This window comes from Grampus griseus, assembly GCF_964374135.1.
Source record: "Grampus griseus genome assembly, chromosome: 15".
NCBI lineage: Eukaryota > Metazoa > Chordata > Mammalia > Artiodactyla > Delphinidae > Grampus > Grampus griseus.
Window position 1 is genome coordinate 22,337,328 of NC_139009.1, and position 23,535 is coordinate 22,360,862.

Genomic DNA, 23,535 nt, shown 5'->3' on the forward strand with positions numbered 1-23,535 from the left:
TGTTCTAACAAGTAGCTATTTCCCCAAAATATTTCTGAAACAATCTTGTTTAGAAATTTCTTCTGGTCAATTTCAGTTATGAAATAAAATTAATCTAATGACCATTAGTATTACCTTACAAGGTAAAATAGTAAATGGAAATAAACCAGAGAATACTGCGGCAGACTGGGATGTGACAGGTCAATGGATGTGCTTTTCTCTTTACTTATGTGCATCAGATTTCTTCAGTGCCTCTCAAGGCCTTATCTGGAGGCTCCTGACAGAAGAGGTACTTGTGCCCCCTCCCTGGACCACAGCCTGAGGCTGGGGAGAGAGCAAGCCAGCAAGCCTCGGGGAGAAGTGCCTCAGGTCCTCTTGATGTGGCGAGTAGGAATGGTGGTGTGGCATGTCTAGGTACAAGAGGATAGAAGACTGGCCAGACCCAGTGTCCCACAGGTCAGAGTGGCATAAGAGGACACCCACAATGTCCTGAAGGTTTCTGTGTAGAGAAAATTTAGCTGGGAAAGAGAGAGAACCAGGGGGTTGGCCCAGGATGAAGTATGAAAACCAGGTGAGGACGGAGCTGCCCTCTTAGTGGAGAGAATTAATGGGAACGCCCTTGTGTCCTGCAGACCCCCCAGGGGAGCATGTGTCATCTGCTACACCCAGAACCAGACAGCACAGATTAAGACCAAGAAGTGGGCTCCTAGGATAAGCCCTTGAGAGCTGAGGTCAGTTCCAGGGAAGAGGAGAGGGCAGGGAGGATAAAAGAGAGGACGTTTTCAACCTAATTGTGACTGAATTATAAACTTGAATTGACTAAGAAATGACTGAATTCAAATGAATTTCTCTGAGAGTGACTAAATTTTCTCAATTATAAATTGAAATTACACTCAATTATAGGAGAATAGAGAAAATGACGTTTTTGCACACATGAGTCAGTAACTGTGAAATCTGTACTGGCTCCAATACTTACAGGCAGCCAGGTATCAGTAAATTCTCAAGAACAGACCATGGGATCATTATGGGATGCTCTTCCAAGTTATTGCTTATCTGTGGCTGCAGTGCAAAAAGTCAACACAATGTCTTATCATCAGAAATCATGACAAAATGTATTCAAATTTCTGTTCAAAATGTTCTCTTTATATTAGAAAGCAGAGCTAATGCTTGTTGGTGGAACAAGAACATGTGTTGAAGTTCTGAGGCGGTTCAGTCCAGATGATAAGCCTATGATTCTAAAAGGGGGAAGTATGAAATTGCAGGTTCTTCTGAATATCTTCTGTTTGCCCCTTCTAGGCCCACTGCCAAGCCTTGGTACCCTGGGGGGTGGGCAGGGCCCTAGGACTCCCACCTTTGAGAGGCATTGGCAGGAACTTGGAGGGAGGGAGAAGAATGAGTTGGGGTATTGGTTCCCCCATCTCTCTTTGGGAGAGTATCTTCAGCTTCCCAGGCTTCTTCCTTGCCATGAAGTGAAGGGCCAGGCCCCATTAACGATTCCTCCTCCTCTGCCATTGCTGCTGGAGCGTAAGAGGTAGGTTAAGGGTCATAGCTAATGGCCGCTGGCCCTTTAAATCTGGTAACCATAGCACCACAGGCAATGTCATTATTGTGTATTTGCTGCCTGTAGAGAAGCAGGCTAGTACACTTAAAGGAGGACTCCACCCCAGGGAGGCAAGTCAAAGCCTGCCACCACCACCCAGGATTTCTCTAGCTGGAATCTGCATATGGGCCCAAGGGAGCCCATTATGAATACACCTGTTTCCATACACTCCCAGCCAACACTCTAAACAATTTGTGCCCTTGCTGAGGAAGACCCATGAGAAATTGAAAAAAATTTTTTCTGGATGACATTAAGACGACCGTGACATGATGTGGGTAAGTTTCATCATAAAATGAATCTTGTGCCCGCCTAGGCCTCTGGTGAAGTCTCATTTCTGCTAAGGCACAGGTGAGCATGCTGGACAAACCATACTATTATTTTGGACAAATTAACACAGGTTTCAGTAACTGGACATAGACTGTGAGGCAATTTAGGTATGTTTTACATAAATGCATCCTTTCCTACCCAATAGCATCAAAAAGTCAGAAAGTCAGTTCAGTGCTTAAAAACCTGAATAAATTAAAAATGCTTCACAATCCACCTTTTATTTTTTTCCTTTTTACAATTGATAAGCCAGTATTGATACATTATTTTTAACTAAAGTCCATAGTTTACATTAGAGTTCATTCTTTGTGTTGTACAGACTATGAGTTTTGACAAGTGCATAATGTTGTGTATTCATCATTATAATATCATAAAAAATAATTCCACTGCCCTTAAAAATCCCTATGCTGCATATATTTGTCCTTTCCTCCCTCCCTCCCCAGCCCCTGGCAACCAATGATCTTTTTACTGTCTCCAGTTTTGCCTTTTCCAGAATGTCATATGGTTGGAATCATATAGTATTGTAGATTTTTCAGACTGGCTTCTTTCACTTAACAATATATATTTAAGATTCCCCCCAAGTCTTTTCATGGCTTGATAGCTCATTACATTTTATTGCTGAATAATATTCCATTGTATAGATGTACCACAATCTGTTTATCCATTCGCTTATTGAAGGATGTCTTAGTTGTGTCCAATCTTTTTGTAATTATGAATAAAGCTGCTATACACATTTATGTGCATGTTTTGTATGGACATAATGTTTTCAAATCACTTGGGTAAGCACCTAGGAATGAGATTGCTGGATCATGTGGTAAGACTATACTCAGCTTTGTAAGAAACTGTTAAACTGCGTTTCAAAGTGGCTGTACCATTTTTCAATCCTATCGACAATGAATGAATGAGAGTTCTGGTTGTTCCAAATTCTTGCCAGAATTTGGTACTGTCATTGTGTAGGGTTTTAGCATTCTAATGGGTTTGTAGTGATATCTCATTTTAATTTACACTTCCCTAATAGCTTACAATGTTGGGCATCTTTTCATGTGCTTGCTTGCCATCTGTATGTGTATTTTCTGTGGTCAAGGCTATTCAGATATTTTGCGCATTTTTCTAGTTGGGTTGATTTCTTATTGGTGTGTTTTAGGAGTTCTTGTATATTTTGGGTACAAGTCCTTCATCAGGTATGTGTTTTGCAAAAATTTTCTCCCTGTCTGTGGATGCCTTTTCATTCTCTTAACAGGGTCTTTTGCATAGCAGAAGGTTTTAATTCTAATAAGGTCCAATTTGTTAATTTTTTCTTCCATGAATTGTGTATTTGATGTTGTATGTAAAAAGTTATGACCAAATGCAAGGTCACCTAGATTTTCTCCTATGTTATTATCTTCTAGAAGTTTTACAGTTTTGCATTTTACATTTACGTCTGTGATCTATATGGAGTTAATTTTTGTTTAAGGTGTAAGATTTGTGTCTAGATTAATTTTTTTGCATGTGGATGTCCAGTTGTTCCAGCACAATTTGTTGAAAACACTATCCTTTTTACATTGAATTGCCTTTGTTCCTTTTTCAATGATTGGTTGACTCCATTTGTGTGGGTATATTTTTGGGCTTTCTATTCTGTTTCATTTATCTATTTGTCTTTTCTTTTGCCAATACCACATTGTCTTGATTACTATAGTGTTATGGTTAAGTCTTTACATTGAGTCTTGTCAGTCCTGTGACTTTGTTCTTCTTCAGTATTGGGTTGATTATTCTGGGCCTTTTGCCTTTCGATATAAGCTTTAGAATCAGTTTGTTCTTATCCACAAGATAATTTACTGGGATTTTGATTGGAAATGCATTGAATGTATAGATCAAGTTGGGAAGAACTGACATCTTAATAATATTGAGTCTTCCTATCCAGGAACATGGAATACCTCTATATTTATTTAGATCTTCTTTCTTTCAGCAGAATTTTCTAGTTTTCCTCATATAGATTTTTTTTTTTGGTGCTAGTATTTATGGTGTTGTGTTTCTAATTTTGAATCCATTTGTTCATTGTTAATATATAGGAAAGCAATTGACTTTTATATGTAGGTCTATCTTTTAAATGTCTTCTTTGCCCCTTTCTCTCTTTGCTTCTTTCTGTTTCTTGAAAGAGAGGATGGAACTCAGGATTTGGAAAAAGATATTAAATTAAACATTTCTAAATTAGTAGACTTCAATTTTGAAGAGCAGTTTTAAGTTCATAGAAAATTGAGCATACAGTATAGAGAATTCCTATAAGCCTCTCAAGCCCCTCACAGTTTCTGCTCACATCTTGCATTAGTGTGATACATTTGTTATGACTTTAATTTTTAAAATTTAATACAGAAAGTAGGTATTTGTGCTTTTAGGCAAAAAGAAATAATTCCTGCCCTCATGGAATCTACAGACCTCACTGGGAAGGCTGAACAAAATGCCTCCATATGAGCAACTAATACAAAATAGTTTACAGTTTTTTTTTTTTTTTTTTTTTTTGCGGTACGCGGGCCTCGCACTGTTGTGGCCTCTCCCGTTGCGGAGCACAGGCTCCGGACGCGCAGGCTCAGTGGCTATGGCTCACGGGCCCAGCCGCTCCGCGGCACGTGGGATCTTCCCAGACCGGGGCATGAACCCATGTCCCCTGCATCAGCAGGCGGACTCTCAACCACTGCACCACCAGGGAAGCCCACAGTTGGGTGTTAATATGTGTCCTTCCTTAAGTGAAAGGGAGAAATTAGGAGTAGTAGTTTGGAGTAGATAAGGAGCCAGCTCTCCACGGAAGAGGTGAGATGTAGGAAGGCTCTGGAAGAGTAGCAGGATTTGGAAAGATAGAGATTGACTGGATGCAAAGTGTAAGCATAAGAAATGTCATGCACAAGGATGCAGAGGGCAGTCTGGAAGGGGTGGGCTTTATCACGCTTGGCAGAGGTGGGAAATGACCTTGAAGAATGTCAGTGTGTATGGACACCAAGGGGGGAAAGTGGTGGTGGTGGTGGTGGTGGTGGTGGGATGAACTGGGAGATTGGAATTGACATATATACACTAATATGTATAAAATAGATAACTAATAAGAACCTGCTGTATAAAAAATAAATAAAATAAAATTCAAAAATTCAAAAAATAAAAAGAATGTCAGTGTGAGCAATCAGAAGCTGATAAAATGCTTAGAGCTGAGCTTCTAAGCAGATCTTTGGGGTCTGGTTCTTGTAGGATCATTGGGTTTTGGTTTCACATATACCTCAAGGCAGATATTCTGAACCCTTGGCTTCTTTGAATCAGAGTTACAGGCTCATGCCAGGGAGTGTTTCTAAGGAGAAGCACTGCCCTTCTGGGGAAAAGCTACCAAATGGGTCTGTACCTTTTTCATTTGCTACAAGAGTAGAATTTCATGTACACATATCAGGAAAAAGTAACTTGCTTGGGAGGTCCAAAATAGTAACACAGACCCCAAGGGAAGTTGCCCTGAGTTTCCCAGTCCCCTCACTGCCTGGCTGCATTGAACTCACTCTCTTTGAAGGGCTCTGTCATTTCTGGCGGGCAGGAGAACCCTGTGGAGTCTCCGAGGAGGGGGGAAAGCGAGGAGGGAAATGTATGAATCCCATAGCTTTAATCTCCTCTTACTACTAAGGGAAGAGCAAAGAGGGCATTAAATGCCCTATTTTTTTTTTCTTGGTCTGAATTAACTTATCTCAAGATGCCTCTCTAGAGTTATACATAATTGTTTATTTAGGTCACCAATAATGATCCTGCAGGGATTCAAAAAAGTTTTTATAGCGCAAGTACACATTCACATTAGAATTTTAATTACTGCCTTCTCCATATAGCCTTCCTTCATAATATCTCTCTGCATCCAACCCCTTTTTCCCCCCCATTCCTGCTGCCACCAGGAGTGACGTGGCTGAATTCAGGTCACTTACCTAACTATAATGATAGCCACATACTTGATCTCCTTGGCTACAAAGTCCCGCTCAAAGTGGCTTGGTTTCAAAATATGGAATCCACTCTTTTCCTTCATAATGTCTCATTCATTCTTTCTGTGAAGCATCTCTTCCTTTGGATTCTCACCTTATCCCAGGACCCTGCACCTTACCTCTAACTCTCCCATATATTCTGCATTAAATCTAGCCTCTTTAGCCTGGATCTCAAAGTGTTTGCTCTAAAAACTTACAAGGCATCCCATGCACTGCTCCTGTCTTTGGTCCACTGCAGCTCATGGGTATCCCTCTGCCTGGCATTTCTTTTTTCCCTCTTCCTCTAAAGGACGAATTGAGTTCTACCTCCTCTATGTAGGGTTGCCATTTTAAGCAAATAAAATACCTAGATAGACAGTTAAAGTTGAATGTCAGATAAATAACGAATAACTTTTAAAAGTACAGTACATACTTATACTTAAAAAATTACTTGTTGTTTATCTGACATTCAAATTGAATTGGGCAATCTATATTTTTTCTGTTGAGTCTATCACTATGGAACTTTTTCTTAATGATCCAATTATCTCTTATTCCATTGTTTTTAGTTCCACAAACATCTAATTCAGTCTTTCATTATATGCTATCTTGTATTATTGATTGTATATACAGAATTAACACTTATTGATCAACTATTCAATAGTAGGCACTGTGCTTAGTTCTCTTTATACAATAGCTTATTGAATTCTTAGAAGAAATATGTGGTACGGTAGTACTACGCTGATACCCATTTTATAAATGAGGAATCCGAGTCTTTGAGAAGTTATTTTATTTGTTAAGGTCCCAAAGGTAATTAAACTTGAACTTTCACCTGTCTGTAGGGTGACCAACTTATTCCGGTAACCCTGGCACTGTTTTTGTTTTAAAACTGAAAGTGCCGTAACCCGGGAACACTCTCAGTTCCAGGCAAACCCTGTATGTCTGACTTCAAAGCCCGGGATTCTATCCTGCTTCCAAATTTTTGGAGAATTTTAATTTTTTTCCTCTCAGTTAGGCTATAAGCTCCCTGAGGACAGGGCAGTATCTAATGGCATTTATGATACTTAGAATTATTTAGTACATGCTTGACAAAGGAGGACCAGGAGCTCCCCTCACAGGTCACACCTCTTTTCTTGGGCCTCTTTGGATGGCAGGAGCTGAGGACCGTGTGGACCAGTGTGCTAGGAGGTGCCCGATCTCAGATGCATCAGAGATCTGAGCGTGGCCAGTAGTCTTTGCAACAGAGACACACAGTGTCCATGATGTCTCTGGCCATTGCTTGCAAAGATGCTAGGCTATTGTTACTAGCAACGATTCCTCTAAATTGGTGAAATGCAGCTCCTTAGCAGGCGTGTGCTGCCTCACTTGACAAGCTGAACCTTGAGAGACTCCCTGCGTTGAATTCTGAGTTAGGGCATGGGTGAAGCTGGAGAAACATCAGCACCTTGTTGGATGGACAGCACCCAAGAAAGCTGAGTGGCTGGGTTTTTTTTTTGCTGGCACTGTGCTTTTGTGCAATGGGCACATATCCAAAAAATTAATATATTCTTACATTACTACGTAATAGCCAAGTGGTTGCTGCGTTACTGTTATGCGGCAAAGTGGTTGATGAAGTGTGATGTGAAACGCAGAAAGAGTAGGTTTCCATCCCCTGAGGGCATCTGTAAAACTTGCCTCAGCTCCATTCTGAATGCAGGTCATTATTGAGCACATATTAAATATAAAACCTAAGCTGTCTGTGGAGAAATCATTTATAAAAATCATTTGCTATTTTAAAAAAATCTACAGAAATTGAATTGATAAAGGCTAAGACTCAAGGTAACTATTCTTAGGTGCTTAATTTCACTTTAAAATGCTCGAATTTTAAAATATGCGTTTGTTTCAGGCTTTCCTTAAGAGAGTATATCAGATATGGGACATAAAGGTTAGGCGGGGTTTCCGTTTTGAAGAGTGCTGACAGATTCCTTCGTTTTTCCCTCGTTAGAAACTCAGGTGGCTTTTCCTCAGAAGTGCATTAGGGTTGTGATTACCTTGATGACGATAAAGATATTGCCTGATATATTTTGCTGGGCCTTGAAAAGATAGACTATAACTTCTTCTTGGGTTGAACCCCGTGTGAATCTAAGAAAGCAATTCACACTTATTTTTACTTTAACTGTTCCCTGCTGTTGCAAATATGGTTAGGTATGGAATGTCAGAACCGATCTTATTATCAATGCTGTTTTTGTCACAAAGGAGACTTTCTCATGACTCAGTACCAGCTAATTGGTCTGTCAATGGCTTTCTTTGTTAGGTGAGTCATTTGATCCATTGTTGACAAGGTGCAAGCTGCTCTCTACCCACTCTCAGGAAGTTCCAGTGGGTCTGACATTCTCTCAACCCCTAATCAAGATGTTATTATAGCAGCTGATGATTTCCAGTGAACAGAGATGAAGCTGTATTGGTTTTGTAAACAGCTGCTGGAAAGACAACTTGATGTAGCTTTAGTGATGTATGAATGCCTCCCACTTTAGAGTGTGTGCATGCATGTGATACAAAGACAACTTCTGTGATTTCTAAATTCCTTGGACATAATAATCTACCTTTACTGAGACTGAAATCTTAAAGGACCAGGCCCATTCAGTCAACAAATATTTATTAAATTTTTACTATGGGCCCGATACTAGATATGTTCTAGTTACTGAGGATATAGCAGTGACAGAAATAGACGAAAACTTCTGTCCTCCTGGAGCTTCTTCTTTTAAAAGGTTATGGGTAAGGGTTCTATTTTGAACATGTTATATTTGAGATGCCTATTAACAGATGTCTATTAATCTAGAGTGTACTCTAGATTAGATGTTGAGTAGACAAATGAATATATGTCTGAAGTTCAGGGCTGGAGACAGACATTTTGGAATCATGAAAACAGAGATGGTATTTAAAGCCAGGGACTGGAAGAGATCACCTAGTAAATGAGAAACTGGCTTCCTGGAAGCTCCTATAGGACGCTTGTAATGGTTCCTTTGAGGCATATCTATGAAGGCGATTGCTGAGTTATAAAAAATGCTGATAATTTTTTTTGTTTGTTTTACTAAATGTTACCAAATTGCTCTACAGAATGTATTTAGCAGTTTAAATTCTCATCAGCAGTGCATGAGGATTCCCATTTCCCCAAATCTTTGCCAGTACTGGGGATTATCTTTCTGACTTTTGCCAGGTTCATGGGTAAATAGTGGTGCATTGGAGTTGACTCATGAGAGCTGACTGAACACATTTCTTCCCAATTTCTTGTTCAGTGACTTCACACTGGTAGCTTGAAATCAGCAGGGGTGAGAGTATCTGTACCATGGAAACTGACAAACACTACAAATTAGGACTCTCCCTCAACTCCCAGCTGTTTTTAAGATATATACCAGCAAACCAGTGGCTATCAGCAGTATCACACTGTCTGTCTTTCCTTTCTCTCATTACTAGTGAGTTTGAGCATCTCTTCTGTGTGCTTGCTATCCTGGCTTTCCCTTCTGTGAATCACCTATTCCTATCCTTTTCTCACTTTTATATTGGATTCTCTGACTTCTTTTTGTTGATATGCAAAAGTTACTTACATATTTTAGATATGAATCCCTAGCTGCTTTTGAATATCTATCTTCTCCCAATTTGTCAGCTGCCTGTTAATTTTTTCCATGGTATTTTTCATTCAAGAGAAACCTTCACTGTGATATAGTCAAATCACCTAGTCTTTTGTTTTAAGGTTTGCACTTTTGCCGTCTTGTTTTATGAAGTAAATCCCTACCCCTGATTCATACAGATTTTCTCCTACATTGTACCTACTTTTCAAATGTAGATCTTTAATCAATCTCGAGTTCACTTTGAATATGGTAGACATGGGGCATCCAACTCTATTTTTTCTTCTTAAACTAATCTAGTTTCCCCCAAACCATCTTCTAAATAATTTATATTTTTCTCACTGATTTGCAGCCCCACATTTACATATATTGAGGTCCCAGGGGTCTGCTTCTGAGGGTTCTATTCTGTGTGGCTGTTCCATTTGTTTCTGTACTAGTAGCATACTATTTTTATCACTATGTAGTAATGACGTAATATCTGGCAGGGTAGGTTTCCTCTCTCTGTTCTTGCTTTTCAAAATTGATTTAACTATTTAAAATTTTATTTTTCCTTATCTATTTTGTAACTTTATGGAAGTTCCTTAAAATTTGAGTTCCTGATGGAATTTTGGTTGGTATAACGTTGAATTTAGAGATTAAATGGATATTTTTACACTGTAAAGTCATCCTATACATAGTATATCTTCTTTTTTTTAATCTTCTTTTATGTCCTTAAATAGAACTTTAATTTTCTCCATAAAGTTCTTGCAAGTTGCTAGGTTAATTCTTGAATATTGTGCTTTAGAGTTTTATTGATATTGTGAATGGTCTCTTACAATCTATTATATTTCCTGGGTGCTTACTGATGAAGTAGAGGAAACGACTGATTTTTAGAAATTGATCTTGTATTTGGCAACCTTGTTGTACTCACGTATAATGTCTAATAGTTGATTCTGTTGGGTTTTTTATGGTGATGATTTTATCATCTGCAAACATGATAGGAAGATTTTAGGGGTTCTACCCAGGGCTCTGATAGTCTATATTTAACTACCTCTGCTAGTTGGTCTCCAATCTGGCACCCCAATTCTAACAGCTGGATGTCTCCTGTACACTCACATTCTGGAAACAAGCCCTTGTCTTCCTCCCCCGTGAATCATATCCTGCCCAATACCTCAGTCCATGTACCAGCAGTGACACTGTCTTCTTTTGATTTTCTTCCCCAACCATTTTCTCATGGACTGTGGTCCTGTTAGCCCCTGACAGACCTTCCTGATGCTGACATTCTGATTGGCTATCTGAATTTCTCAATGATCCCTGCTGCTCAACGCAGCATTTCTGTGTCTTGAATGCCCCAAAGTACACCCTGTGCAGATAATACAAAATTGTGGATCAACACAGGCCTTCATGATAGACAGACTAGGGTTTGAATCCTATTTCTGTCCCAGGGTACAGTGAGCAAGTTCCACAGCCTCCTGGAGTCTGATTCTTCATTGGTAAAGTGAAGGCAAGTAAGATCCCATAGGTAGGAATCAAACTGTGGTCAGTCAGTAATGTCCCCTTCTCCACATGGATGCTGACCACTGAGGCTGGTCACCTCCTGGGACTGTGGTTTATTGCTACATTGTCCAGGAACCTTGTTGTGCCTTCAGATATAACTGAATCTCAGCAGCTGCAGCTGGACCATTTCCCCATGTGCCTTCCCATCGCAGTGGACGTTTCATGTTCCCAGTTCTGGCCCCATATCATTACCCAGTCCAACTCCTGGTCTGAGGATTGTATAACCCATGGAGTGTTCCAAGAAGCATGACTCCAATCAGTGCTTGCATCCTTGATGATGGTCTAGGGAGTAACTTCAGTTTTTTCAGTAAATGTAAGCAAGTGAGTGGGAGATTCTCTCTCTAATGGCTTGGTATCCTGGGAATTTGCCAAGGCACTGTATAGTGTTTGGGTGTAGCAGAAAAAGCTAGTGGCCTGGCTGGTTCTCGCAGAGACTTTCATTATAGTGAAAAGCAACTCAGCCAGCCATAGCCTGTCAACCACTAACAGTGGTTTCTCAGAGGGATAATTTAAATCAGCAATAAAGTGAACTGTATATGTGGAAAGTTTGCCAACAGCACCTTCTGTTACACATAGACCTTTATGAATTTCTGTGGCTTACTGACAATAGGGCTTATTTACAGTTGCTTCAAGCCAACCAAGGGCAGATTATTTTCCTTCTTTTAACCAGTCAAAGAGGTGGGTGGGGTCAGACGAGAACTGGGTGTGATGAGAGCAGAGAGAGGGAGGCGGAACCCCCCGAAGGGAGGAGGAAGCATCTGTGTCACATCATCATCCCTGAGAGTGCATAAGGTGCTGAACCTGCAGGGACAGAGAAACTGGCAGCTGACCAGGGACTGTGGGATGGTCATGGTGTTTAAACGTTGCATAAGCGCTATGAATTTTAGTTGACAGTATGTTCCACCTGATTCCACAATGGGATGTGACTGTCGCAAATGAGTATTTCGATACTGTGAGCTATGCTAATAGAAGCATAGGGCCAAGAAACAGGTGGCAGTCTCTCTCCTCTCTGCACTCAACAGGACACCCCATTCGTTCCTGAGCGTCACATTTAAGAGAGCTCTAGACAAGCTGGGATGCACCATAAAGAGACCCTTAAAATGCTGGTGAGTGGAATCTTAAGCATGTCTCATAAGGAGCAGCCTAAAGGACTGAGAATGCTTTCCCTGGATTCCTTGGAGTTGGACATGATCTGGAGTCTTCAGGGTAGAAATAGAACCCAATAAGGAAGAGATGCAGGGAACTGTATTTTAGCGTCTAAGGTAGGAAGAACTTTTCAACAAGGCTGGTCAAAGATAAAATGGCTGCTTTCAAAGGAAGTGAATTCCTGGTTACTGGAGGTGCTCAACTATGGCAACTTGGTGGGAGGATATCGTAAGGAGGACTCAAGCATATGGAGGGGGGTCTTTTCCAGGGTCTGGAATCAATTATTCTAACAGGAAAAGATGCTCTTGAGTGCCCGAGCACTTACCTCTGCTCTTGAAGAGTCGTGGTTGACATTAATTTGTCCAACATTTGCTCTTGCCAGGCACTGCATTTGGTGAACGTGGAAGTACAGTGTAGTCAGTTGGTATATCAGAGCCAGAATAAAAAGGCCTCAGAGAAAGTTGTTACAGGGGAACACTACTGGCTCCCTGTTACAAACTTCAGTCATGGGGAAACGATGGACTCATTAAGTCCCTTCATTAAGTGTCAAGTAACACCTTTCCTTCCACAGACCAGGATGTCGGCATTCATCACCACTTTCTGATTCTTGGGGGATGGAGAAGGGGGGAAGGAGAGAAGGGGGTGAGAAGGGAGCAAAGCATCAGGGGAAATAAACTTCTGGGACGACTACTCATGCATCCTCTTCTGCCTCTACACTGACACCCTTGGGTGTAATCATTCAACTTGGCTATAGCCTTGACTAGGCTTTTTACAGCAAGACCTGCGAACAGGTAATTGACTGATGGCCCTATTCTGGGCCATGCATGGGGCTAGATACTGGGGAGCCTAAAAAGGGTAAGACGTGGTGCCTGCCCCTAAGAAGGTGTTGGAGTGCTTCCAGCCCAGGGATGTGAGACTGGGAGGCCAGTCAGACTGGTCTAGCTAAGGGCTTTGACGGAGGAGCGTCTGTTCAGCGTGCCATGGGCTGTTTCCCCAAGCATGGCCTAAGGCCAGGCGGGGTTCCGCCGAGAGCCTGCCTCGGCTACGGTGGAAATACCACAGTGGCGCCCGATCCTCGCAGGGTTGACGCCCGAAGCCCACCAGACCTTTCTAACCTCGAGCCTCAACCGTCGCTCTGCGGAGGGGCTCCGGGGTCGAAGGCAGGAGGCGGCGAGCTCAGGCGCGCGCTCCCCGCCTGTCTCCCCTCCCCGGCGCGTGCGCGGGCCTGGGCCGAAGCCTGCGCGCCGCCGGGACGCCTGCACTGCGCGCGCGCGCGCCGACCCCGCGTGGGGCCAGGCTTCGGCGCGCGCGGCGCGGAGGCGGCAGGCGGGAGGGGCCGGGCGAGGTCGCGGAGCTGCGCTGCGCAGCGTGGCGCGGCGGGAGGCCTCGCGGCCGGCTACCGGAGAGCGGTGCGGGGAGGAGAAGCGCGCCTCTTAGCCTTCTCTCCGCGCCCCTGCGTTCCCCGTCGGCCGCCCGGAGAGGACAGGAGGAGGCAGGTGGGGCGGGAGGGCGCGGGGGCTCCGTGCCGGGCGGGCGGGGGTGCGGGTGCTCGAGGGCCGGTTGACGGTTCGGGGAGGGCAGCGCGGAGGCGCTGGGAGCCCCGCGGTCGCCTGCAGTGGGCGCCGGAGTCTCCGGCTTCTGGAGGCCTCCCTGGGGCGAGGGCGGGGTTGGAATGGCCCACAGGCGGGGAGCCGGGTTTCTGGTTTCTGTTCCTCACCGCCGGTTTAACTTCAGGATGAGATGCTGCCAGGTGTGTGGGACGGGCTGGACCCCACGGCGGAACTGAGTTCCGGCCCCCGCTCCGCAGCTCCAGCTTTGACCGCCCCGACGCCCTTGGGAGAGCGTCTCGCGCGCAGCGATGGGCAGCGTGCTGTACCCAGCCCTTCGTGGTTTTCCTGAAAGGGGCCTCTTCACATCTCTCATTACTCCCCTTGCTTATTAAGCTGTTTGAGAAACCTTTTGCCGGTGAGAATTCAAAGCTAAGACAAATGACTCTGCTTCCAGTCGTTTGCTACCCCGAGATTCCTTAATTCTAAATCATGGGAAGGGAAGTTAGGGAAAACACTTGCGCTGAGACTGCTAAACAGAGACTCCTCATCCTTGTGGGTTAAATTGGTGGGTTTATAATGTCAGCTTTCTTTTGAATTAGATGTCAGGTTGTTCATTAATCTAGAGACTATGTAGGCAATTTGAATTTAAACTCTGAGGCAATGTTTTGATATGTATCAGAGGGGGATATTCTCATGGGATGATAACTTGCTGTATGTTCCCAGCTAGACTGTGGTTCACATTGTAGCAACGTCATAGTATAAGTTGGTGCCCTTTAAATATTTCGATGAAGAAACACCCTCCTTTGAAACATCCGCCAAATCCTTTAATTGTACTTCACTTTCATTTATATTATCTTCTGCACGAATTAAAGTCATCTAAATGGCAGAAGATCACGTGGTGCGGGACATGAAGCAACTGTGCAGAGAAAGAAGAGAATTGAAATTGGCAGAAGTCTAGCTTTCTGCATTTTTATGAGGCAAAGCCATCCTGGTTTCCATCCTATTTTGCTAATTTAAATATGCATTTTGAAATACTCTCGTTTGATATGGACTACCTGGGCTGTAAGATTGAATCGTGAAATAGAATGAATTTGTTTATTTGTTTTATAGAAGATTTGGCACATGGTATAGTATTTTGCAGGATTTATTTCGGACGTTTCAGATTTACCAGAAACAGCCCCTATCAGCAAGGCTTTTAGAAAAATATTTATATGATGTCTTTTATGGCTTATAACAACTCCAATTTTGAAACATACTAGTGATCTTCATGTTACAGAATCAACTTAACACTTTATCCCAGTGTAAATCTGCGAACATCTGGTTACTTTTAGGCTTACTGTTCTCTTGTTAATTATGTATAATTAAGTATGCCACCATAGGCTTGCTTAGGTTGTTAGCCTTTGTTCCTTGTTGTTTCAGGCATTTGTATATTGTTTTCTTGTCTAGAGTTTGATTCAGTAGAACTTCCTGAGATGAGGGGAGTGTTCTTTCTTCAGTGTTCAGTATGGTAGCCACTAGACACATGTGGCTTTTGAGCATTTATGCTTTTAGCACTTATGTTAATGTTAGCGCATTGACCAGGTATCTCTGAAAAAAATACAAAATATTAGAGCCATGTTACAAGTTGCATTTACTCAGAGCTGATTCGGGGTGATGAGATTCATATGTAAATCAAACTTTGGGGAAGTTGCTCCTTGTTATTGCATCTGTTATGTACACAGTTAATTGGGGCCAACTTTTAATCTTGGATATCTTTACATAATCCATTCTCACCAAGTAACCATAGTAGGATTTGAAATGAAAGTATATACTCAATCCAGCTAGGCACATCTCTAGGTTTAGCCAAGATTCCCAGATCCTTAGACCCAGAAATCGCTTTTAGGAAAGGATTCTAAACTAAAACTCTACAGAAGTTTGTGGAGGTGTATAGCTTTCTTAAGTGGGACAAAAGGTAGAATGTTGGGCTTTTCGTATGAAAGAAAGGGAATGGGACCAGGGGAAAATGCAGTGCAGACACAAAACATGAAGAATATTCACTGCATTGTTCAGGTAATATAGTAGCTTCTATGGGTTTGAAATATCTAATATGTAAAGTGAAGTTGATTACATCTTGTTGAATGAATCATCTTTCCACGTCAAATCTAGGATTTGAATATTTATTAAATGTGTATAAAACACTAATCTAGCTCCTGGGGCAAGTGATAGTCGTGTAAGATACAGTTCCTGTCTTTAAGGATCTCAAGTCTACAAAAAAATGAAAGGTACACTCTGAAGATCACTTTAAAAAATAGTTTTGAATGGGAAACCCCACTCTTTGAAAGGGAGGTTTTGAAAGGTGGCTTCCTCTTAACCAGCTCAGAAAGAAAACCACTTAGTCATTTTGCTGGAGCATTAAAAACATGGCTGAGTCCCAAAGTGTGATTGTAGTCAGATTAACCTTCCTAAGACAGCTTGAATCAGGACAGTCTCCTTTTAAAAAATCAACCGTTTCCAGTGCTCATGGAATTAAGTGGTTTGGTGTTTGATCAGGTATAGAAAGCACTACTGAGGAGAGTCCTAAAAAACCACAACAGCCTTTCCTCTTACTAGATGTGCCTGAGTTCCAGCCTGCTATTCCTTTAATGGGCTCCCCTTTTAAATTTATGCCCCTATTTCTGCCTACTCATCTTTCAGGACTCATCTCAGTGATGCTTTTTTCACTGTACCATTTCTGATTCTCAGGAACTCCCATAACAAATGTTCCTTGTACTTAGGTTATGGAACATATTTCACTCAGTTTTATCGTCTATAGTTATTAGTACTATTTTATTCACCCTAGTAGACTGTAAGCTACCTAACAAGCATGGACCATCTGTTACTCATTTTTGTATTCTCTGAAACATCTAGAATAGTGTAGTGCCTTGTACATATTAATATTTATTAAATTTTAATTCTGGTCCTTGACTTTAAAGGATGCTTCATACCCGGCATAGACTATTTTGCTCAAATTTACTGCCAGGTAGGTAATTTGTAGAAGCCAACAAGTAGAAATCCTGACTGACTTTGAATACTGAGAAGCTATAGTATTGAAGGAGGGCTGTCTTTGTGGTAGGCGCTACTTTTTGAAATTGTTAGTATTTGAGGAAGTTCACCATGCTGTATGGCAACAACTTTTCCTATTTATGTGGCCAGGGTAATGTCAAAATGATTCAAAGTATTGGGTGGCGAGTAATTTTAGCATCCAAGAAACCTTGAATACCTTTAACATAGTAACACTGTATTAAGTTATTTGATATATAATATCCATGTCCATGTAAACATGTACCTTATGAGAAAAAAGAAATTGCCTTACTCTTTACCAGTTTCTGCTGGTATTCAGAAAACATATGAATCTAATTGGAAACAAACCTCTTAGCTCAGAAAGGTGACTGTTTCTTTGGAGCAGGGTGGTGATGGTAGGTAAGCATGATAGGTAAAGGTGATAGACATAGAGTTGGTTTACCAAGTATAATAGAGCACACATTGAATAATATCTAGCATGGCATTATCTGCTAGAGTAAGCTATCTGTTAACCATCTTTACTTATTCTATTCTTTCTACTGAAATAATCTAAAATCACCTTTATTTAGTTTTGTAATATAGTTTTCTGCTTATAATTTGAACAGATATAGAGATTCGTAATATTTCAGACTGCAAAGATTTGGTGCAAAAGAAACTGAAAGGTTTTTAAGCTTCAGAGTTCAGTTTTACTAACATTTTCTCTGCATTCTGTGTCATCTCTGATATGTGTGCTGGGGTGCAGCAGCTGTCTAATTTAGACATATTTATTCTGAGTGCTCATGTTTCCTGGAAAAGAGAGGTAGTATAAGTGATGTGGTTTAAAAGGCATGGCCTTCCATCTTCTGCTGGGACGAACTAGACAGATCCTCTGCATTGTTAAGTGAAACCATGTCGGTAAGCTCCTAGATTTAAATTTGTACAAGTGATATGGTCAATTTTCAGTAAAGGTTTCTGGGATGTTGGAAAATAATGAGCACATTTTAAACTAGATTTTTTTCATATGATGAGCACGTGGCATGAGCTACTGGATGACAGATGATAGAACCTGTGTCAGATCCTATGAGAAGTTAGAGATGCACCTACAAGGGATAACATCTCGTTTGTTACTGCGAGTAAAGAGAACATCACCCATTTAGGGTAGCTCAGTGTTTAAAAAATGTTTTCACCTATTATTAGGAAATATATAGTAGTAGTTTTTTATTACTCCCGATCTTTGCCTAAAAAGATTACATATGCTGTTGACCCTGAGAGACAGTGTTAAGCAATGTATATTCTTTAACAACAGTTCGGTAAAAGGAAATATTTTTCCCTTTTTCTCTAAAATAGATTTTTGAAGGTTGAAGTTAAAAATGTCAATAGATTAGATATTTTTAAAAAATAGGCTTTTTGTGACTGAAGGCAGTTATTCTAAGTTGCATACAAATATAATAGATATGCTTTTCCCCCCCTTTCATTAAAGGTGGCTTTCTAGAAGATGACCATAGAGGACCTTCCGGATTTTCCATTAGAAGGAAGTTCGTTGATTGGAAGATACCCATTTTTATTTCAAGGTTCTGATACACCAGTTATCTTTTCCATTTCTGCAGCACCAATGCCTTCAGACTGTGGTACGTTAAGTTGCTGTGTTTATTTTCTGTGAACTGGTGACTTGACTTCTGTCTTACACCCTTTTATTATTTTATTTTATTTTGTGGTACGCGGGCCTCTCACTGTTGTGGCCTCTCCCGTTGCGGAGCACAGGCTCCGGACGCGCAGGCTCAGCGGCCATGGCTCACGGGCCCAGCCGCTCCGTGGCATGTGGGATCTTCCCAGACCGGGGCACGAACCCGTGTCCCCTGCATCGGCAGGCGGACTCTCAACCACTGCGCCACCAGGGAAGCCCTGTCTTACACCCTTATTGTACTCCTAATTTTTCATGAAACCATTTGTTGTGGTTTTCATAAAATTGCTAAATTTTCCTTTTTCAAAAATAACAATTGCTTATTGCTTTTTCTGCCTCTTAAGCTAAACGCTTTATTTCTGCTGTCATCATTCTTATTATGTAAAAACGTTCATTTTAAGCACCATGGTGGATTCAGAGGATTTTATTTTTAGAATACAGTGGTGTTTAGACATCTAGCATTCTTCTGCTATTGATGTATTTATTTTGGTTAAATATATTGACTTGCTTAAAAAGCCATGTACTGAAAAAGAAAAAAAAGACATAAAAGCACAGTGCACTAGCCATCTTTAAGGGCCCTGTTGTCTCTGCAATACTGGGATTCCAATTAACAAACCAAATAATCACTGCTGAAATGATCCAAACTTGGGTGACAATGTAACAACAAGTGATGTGTTTTAATACACAAGCAAGCCTAATTTGGATCCTGTTTCAGTTGTCTCCCATTGTAATTATCAGTGTATACACAAAGTATAGTAAAACAAAACAATAAAAGCCCTGTACTTAGAGAGGGTGAGACCTTTCCCTGGAACATGGCGTGAGATTGATTCATATTTAAATTGGTTCATTTAAATGTTCTTTGTAAAATGTAAATTTAGGAGTATTCTAGTTTTTTATCTATTTAGACTTATTTCCCCAGGACCCTATTTTATCAGGTAGTTGATAAAGGAATAAAAGAAAACCAGGAGGTAAGCTTGATGGATGTGTTACATTTCTAATTTAGTTAGAGTTTTTCAAGTAAAATATTGGGCCACCATTTCAAATTGTCTTTGGAGGTAGAGATAATGCAATTTTTAAATATTAGTGAATATAAAATGATTGGATTGTGAATTTGTCTTTTTAGTCATATCCATTCTAATAACTACTCATCTCCAGGTATGCTATTTTATGTGTTCATATTCTATAGCAGCTTGCCTTGCAGTCATCAAAGGTGTTACATAAAACCTGTGCCTACTAGATCTTGGGAGTTATTTGCAGTGTTTACAAAAATTGACTGGATATTGATTTTCAGATACAACAAAATCAGTTATGCGGGAACAACCTTGAAAAGCACTTTGTACCTTGCTAATGACACTTCCCTCATTCTGTCTTGAGTCATAACTGTCTTATTTCCTTTCCCAGACTATAGCTCTTTGGATGGAGTAGAATCATGTTTTGTTTTTGTTTATCTCATTGGGCTAATGTAGTCATTTGTTGATGTTAGTTGTTCAGTGTTTGTTGAATAAATACATTGGATGAAAGGTGATAATGGATATTGTTCCCTTTGTATAAGTGAAATTAAAAATTGCCTGTATTCTTAGAACGATAGATTCTTAGAATCTGAATGGACCTATAGTTCAGCTTTCCCAACTCATTTCCCAGTATAGAAATTATGTTTTCAGGTTCTCTGATAGATAACCATTCAGCTGCTTGGATATTGTCAATAGTGGGAAACTAATGAAATAGTCCATTTCATTGTTAAAGTTTTAGTTGTGAGAAAATTGTTTTTGTATATGGACTCAAAGTATGTCTCCTTGAAACTTTGGCTAACTGGTTTGGTATGTAGAACAAACACTTCTTTATATGATGGCCTTCAAATATTTGAAGATAATTTGGACATTTTAAATTAAGTCTGTACTTCTTTAGACTACACATATCTGGTTCCTTCACCAGTCTCTCATTGTCAGGATTTCTAGACCTTTTTCACTCTAGTTGTTTTCTTCTTAGTATGCTGTAGTCAGGCAGTGTCTCCTCAAAATGTGGCATCCAGGGTTGTATTTATTGAGTAAGTATTTGTTGAGGGCCTGTTATATGCTAGGTACTGTCCTAGATGCTGGGGATAGCACGGTGACCAAGACGGACATTCTAGGAGGGAAAACAGACAATAAACAAACAAATGAAGAAACCAATCATAAATATTATAGATTATGATGAATTCTGTGGAGAAAAGCAACAGGGTGCTGCGGCAGAGGATAAGGGAGCAGAGAGGCTGTTTTAGATGCGCTGGTCATCTGGAGAATCAGAAGCAGCTGGTTGAGAGAAGAGCCTGGAGAGAAGTGTTCCAGGCAGAAGGATAGGAAATCAAAGGCACAGAGTCGGGGAAAAAACTTTGGTGTGTCCTAAGAAATAGTGGAAGGCCTTTGAGGCTGAGAAGCAAAGTGGTTGAAGGGCAGAATGGCAGGAGATGAAGTTGGAGAGGAAAAGGCAGGGGCCAGACCAGGCAGAATCATTTAGGTCTTGGTAGGGAATTTGTATTTTATCCTAAATGTAATGGGAGCCATTGAATGTGAGACTGAGACTGAGATTAAAATCAAGAAACAAAGAAAAAGAAACCAACCCACACAAACCAGAGCTTAGACATTCAGCTCAGTGTTGACCCTCAAGGTGGTTACCCTGCAAGACTACAAAGATTTTTGGACTCAATTTTGCTTTGAATGCCTTCACAGTCAGTTTACATGTATTAAAAGTCCCCAAGTGTATTGTTATTATTTTTACATAAACAGTGAAGTTATCTCTTAAAGAGATTTAAGCAATAATAATAACAAAAAAATCTTATTTACCCACATAGTTACCATTTCTAGTGTTATTCATTCCTTTGTGCAGACCAGATTTTCATCTGATGCCACATTCCTTCTGCCTGAAGGGCTTCCTTTAATGTTTCTTGCAGTGCATATCTGCTGGTGAGGAATCCTTTCAGCTTTTATATGTCTGAAAACATCTTTATGTCATCGTCTCTTTTGAAAAATATATTTGTTAGGTATAGAATTCTAGGTTGATAGTTTTTTCTTTCAGTGCTTAAAGATGTTGCTTCACTGTGTTCCCACTTGTCTTGATGGGAAATCTGCTGTCATTTTTGTTTCTCTGTATGTAATGATCTTTTTTTCCTGACTGCTTTTAAGATTTTCTGTTTATCATAGGTTTTGAGTAATTTTACTGTGATGTGCCCTGGTGTAATTTTCTTTATGTTCTTATGCTTGGGGACTGTTAAGCTTCTTGGGTCTGTAGGTTTCAATTTTCATCAAGTTTGGATAATCGTTATTTCTTCAAATACTTTTTCTGCCCCTCCTCCTTTTCAGACACTCCAGTTACACAAATATTAGACCACTTGAAGTTTTCCCACAGCTCACTGATGCCTTTTTTTCATATTTCAAGAACTCTTTTTCTCTTTGTATTTCATTTTGGGTAGTTTCTATTGCTCTGTCTTCAGGTTCATTAATCATTTCTTCTGCAGTGTCTAATCAGCTGATGATCTCATCCAGTGTAGTTTTCATCTCAGATGTAGTTTTCATCACTAAAGTTTGATTTGGGTCTGTTTAACCTTTTGAACATTTGGAATACAGTTATAATGGCTGTTTTAATGTCCTTTTCTGTTAATTATAATATTTGTGTCAACTCTAGATCTGTTTTGATCGACTATTCCCCTGATTATGGGTCACGTTTTTCCCTTTGCAGGCCTGGTAGTCTTTGATTGGATGCCAGACATTGTGAATTTTACCTGCTGGGTGCTGGATATTTTTCTGTTTCTGTAAATATTCCTGAGCTTTGTTCTGGGATGCAGTTAAATTACTTGGAAAGTGTTTGACCTTTTCAGATCTTGCCTTTATGATTTGTTAGGTGGTTCTGGAGCAGTGCTAATCTGGGGCTAATTACTCCTCACTACTGAGTACTCTACCCAAAGCCTGATGAATTTTTTTCTCACTCTTTTTAGCGGGAACAAGCACAGTTCTAGGCTCTGTATGATCACTGGGCACTAATCCCTCTAATTCTTTTGGATGGTTCTTTCCCTTACCTCAGGTTTTTCCTCACAAGCATATATTAAATACTCAAGGGGGACTCCCTTCAGATCTTTGGGGTTCTCTTGCTTTGCATCTCTCTCCTGTCTGATACACTGCCCTGTGAACTCTAGCTGCCTTATTTCCTTGAGCTCTCAGCTTTGTCTCCGCAACTCAAGGAGTCTGCTGGGCTTTTTCTTGGTTTCCCTCTCTCTCTGCTGAAATCTGGAAAGTCTCAGGGCAGAGACATGGGGGCAGTTGTGAGACTCCCTTGTTTGTATCCTGTCTCTTAGGGATTGTGTCTTTCATTAACTGATGTCCAGTGTCTTGGAAACCTCATTTCATCTCTTTCCTTTGTTGTTGTTGTTTTTTGGTTGTTTCAGAAATAAGAACACATATGGTCCCTGTTATTCCATCTTGACTTGGTGGGGTATCCTTCCCATCTACCCTTCACCTCCTTTCTTTTGATTAAAACTTTTTTTTTTTTTTCTGTGTGGAAGCTTAAAATTTGGGTGTAGTTAGATTTGTTAATATGTAGTATAGCTTAGAGTTTAAGATTATAGGTGAGTTTGGATTATAGGTCAATCCTGACTCAACAGGATTGAGGATCCTGACTCAACAGGTTCACACACTTCACAGTTGTGTGATCTTGGGCAAATGGCTTACTTTCTGTATTCCTTTGTTTTTTCTTTGATAAAATGAGAACAATAATAGTACCTACATCAAAAAAAAAAAAGTACCTACCTCATATGGCTGTCATGAAGATTAAATTAGGTAATATATGTAAAGTGCATAGAACAGTTCCTGGCACCTATTAGACACTTTATAACATTATCATTAGTATTTAAATGAGCTGTCTGCTGTTTGTCATTATCTCAGTATATAATTACAGAAGCATTATTATATGCTTTAGTATTTATTAGGCTAGTGTCCCCTACCCCCTACTCTGATCATTATTCTTCTTAGTTAAAATGTTCTTGCTCATTTCTCTTACATTTACTGTCTAGATATTTGCTTCTCATCACGTAGTACTTAGTCTAGTGGCATTGGCATCACTGGGAGCTTGTTAGAATGCAGTCCCTGCCCCCACCTGAGACTTACTGGATTGGAATCTACAT

At 40.6% G+C, this 23,535-nt stretch overlaps 1 protein-coding gene across 7 annotated transcripts in view; it reads left to right on the top strand.

Annotated features, from left to right (window-relative positions):
* CLIP4 (CAP-Gly domain containing linker protein family member 4) overlaps positions 1–23,535 on the top strand; it is a 110,058-nt gene that overhangs the window by 29,969 nt on the left and 56,554 nt on the right. For 2 of the 7 annotated variants that reach the window (XM_082671749.1, XM_082671755.1), the window contains exons 1-2: positions 13,459–13,633; positions 18,186–18,333. In XM_082671749.1, the coding sequence (XP_082527875.1) occupies positions 18,201–18,333 (133 nt within the window). In that variant the 5' untranslated portion in view covers positions 13,459–13,633; positions 18,186–18,200. Of the gene's footprint in view, positions 1–11,970; positions 12,098–12,137; positions 12,254–13,458; positions 13,634–13,871; positions 14,103–18,185; positions 18,334–23,535 lie in introns of those variants that run through there. The other 5 variants (XM_082671750.1, XM_082671752.1, XM_082671754.1 and 2 more) reach the window with 5 other exon arrangements.